The 2,341-nt window shown below is 61.7% G+C and overlaps 1 protein-coding gene across 1 annotated transcript in view; it reads right to left on the bottom strand.

Moving 5' to 3' along the window:
• Positions 1-2,341, bottom strand: part of Akap17a (A kinase (PRKA) anchor protein 17A) — a 9,885-nt gene that overhangs the window by 213 nt on the left and 7,331 nt on the right. Inside the window, exons 2-3 of the mRNA XM_013035415.1 lie at positions 2,325-2,339; positions 70-617 (exon numbers count right to left, since the gene is read on the bottom strand). Of these exons, the coding sequence (XP_012890869.1) occupies positions 70-617; positions 2,325-2,339 (563 nt within the window). The remainder of the gene's footprint in view (positions 1-69; positions 618-2,324; positions 2,340-2,341) is intronic.

Genomic DNA, 2,341 nt, shown 5'->3' with positions numbered 1-2,341 from the left:
GGGGGCCGGCGACGGCCGTGACGGCCGCGTCTCCTCCCTCCCTCCTCCTCCTCCTCCCTGGAGGAAGACGAGGAGGACGACGACGAGCGGCCGGCGGCGGCGGCCAGCGGCCGGCGGTTACACTTGTCGTCCTCCGGGTCCTGGGTGCGAGTCTCGACGGTGGTGGACACACGAGGAGGAGGTGGAGGTGGAGGCTGGTTCTCGGGGGCGCCGGCCATCGCGTCGGCATCCCCGGCCGGGTCGGGTTTCGGCCTGCTGGCCACGTCCGTGTCGGACGGGGTGGCCAGGGCCTGGACGGAGCGCAGGAGCCGCAGCACGGGCCTCAGCAGGGCGTCCTCGGGGGTGGAGGAGGCCGGGACGGTGGTGGAGGCCGGGACGGTGGAGGCCGACATGGTGTTGGAGGCCGACATGGCGGCCGTGGACGAGGCCGGGCCCTGGGCCAGCAGCAGCCCCAGCAGCCTCTCCCGCAGCGCCCGCTCCTTCCGCTGCAGCCCCAGCGCCCGACGCTTCTCCTCCTCCACCCGACGCAGCTCGGCCTCCTGCACCCGGCGACGCTCGGCCTGCAACCGGCTACGGCGACGCTCCTCCTCCCGCTCCCGGGCGGCCAGACGGGCGGCCTGCGGGACAGACGGACGGGGGGGGGGGACGGACGGGGTGAGAGACGGGGCGGACACGGAGACGGCGATCCCCCGGATCACTGAGATCTACTGCAGTGATCCCCCAGATCACAGGGATCGAGGACAGCGATCCTCTGGATCACACAGATCTGTGTATAGACAGTGATCTCCCAGATCACACGGATCTAGGACAGCGATCCCCCAGATCACTGAGATCTCTGCATGTGGACAGTGATCCCCAAGATCACAGGGATCGAGGACAGCGATCCCCCGGATCACAGAGATCTATGTGTGGACACTGATCCCCAAGATCACAGAGATCCACCAGATCACAAGGATCTGTTGATCCCCTGGATCACAGGGATCTCTGTGTGTGGACAGTGATCCCCAAAATCACAGGGATCTAGGACAGTGATCCCCCACACCACAGGGATCTCTGTGTGTGGACAGCAATCCCCCAGATCACACGGATCTAGGACAGCAATCCCCTGGATCACAGGGATCTAGGACAGCGATCCTCTGGATCACACAGATCTGTGTATAGACAGTGATCTCCCAGATCACACGGATCTAGGACAGCGATCCCCCAGATCACTGAGATCTCTGCGTGTGGACAGTGATCCCCAAGATCACAGGGATCGAGGACAGCGATCCACCGGATCACAGGGATCTAGTGCAGTGATCCCCTAGATCACATGAATCTGTGTGTGGACAGTGATCCTCTGGATCACAGGCAACTAGGACAGCAATCTCCCGGATCACAGAGATCTATGTGTGGACACTGATCCCCAAGATCACAGAGATCCACCAGATCACAAGGATCTGTTGATCCCCTAGATCACAGGGATCTGTGTGTGCACAGTGATCCCCAAGATCACAGGGATCTAGGACAGTGATCCACCGGATCGCAGGGATCTAGTGCAGCGATCTCCCAGATCACAGGGATCCAGGACAGCGATCCCCCCAGATCACAGAGATCCACTGGATCACAAGGATCTGGTGATTCCCCCACATCACAGTAATCTCTGTGTGGACAGTGATCCTCCAGATCACAGGGATCTGTGTGTGGACAGTGATCCCCTGGATCACACGGATCTAGGACAGCGATCCCCCAGATCACAGGGATCTGTGTGTGTGGGCAGTGATCTCCCAGGTCACAGGGATCTAGGACAGTGACTCACCGAATCACAGGGATCTGTGTATAGACAGCGATCTCCCAGATCACAGGGATCCAGGACAGCGATCCCCCAGACCACAGAGATCCACTGGATCACAAGGATCTGGTGATTCCCCCAGATCACCGGGATCTGTGTGTGGACAGTGATCCCCGAGATCACAGGGATCTAGGACAGTGAACCCCTGGATCACAGTGATCTCTGTGTGGACAGTGATCCCACGGATCACAGGGATCCAGGACAGCGATCCCCCAGATCACAGGGATCTGTGTGTGTGTGGGCAGTGATCTCCCAGGTCACAGGGATCTAGGACAGCGATCCACCGGATCCCAGGGATCTGTTGATCCCCCGGGATCCCAGGGATCTAGGAGGGTGGATCCCACCGGATCACAGGGATCCACGTACAGACAGTGATCCTCGGGATCCCAGGGATCCAGGACAGCGGTCCCCCGGATGTCAGGGATCTGTGTGTGGACAGCGATCCCCCGGATCCCTGGGCCCCCCCCCCCCCCCCCCCGCGTGCGAGCCCCACCTTGGCCCGGGCCAGCA

This window comes from Dipodomys ordii, unplaced genomic scaffold (genome assembly GCF_000151885.1).
Source record: "Dipodomys ordii isolate 6190 unplaced genomic scaffold, Dord_2.0 Scaffold210, whole genome shotgun sequence".
Classification (NCBI taxonomy): domain Eukaryota; kingdom Metazoa; phylum Chordata; class Mammalia; order Rodentia; family Heteromyidae; genus Dipodomys; species Dipodomys ordii.
The sequence above is the reverse complement of the archived record's forward strand: the minus strand, read 5'-3'. Positions and strand labels throughout refer to the sequence as shown.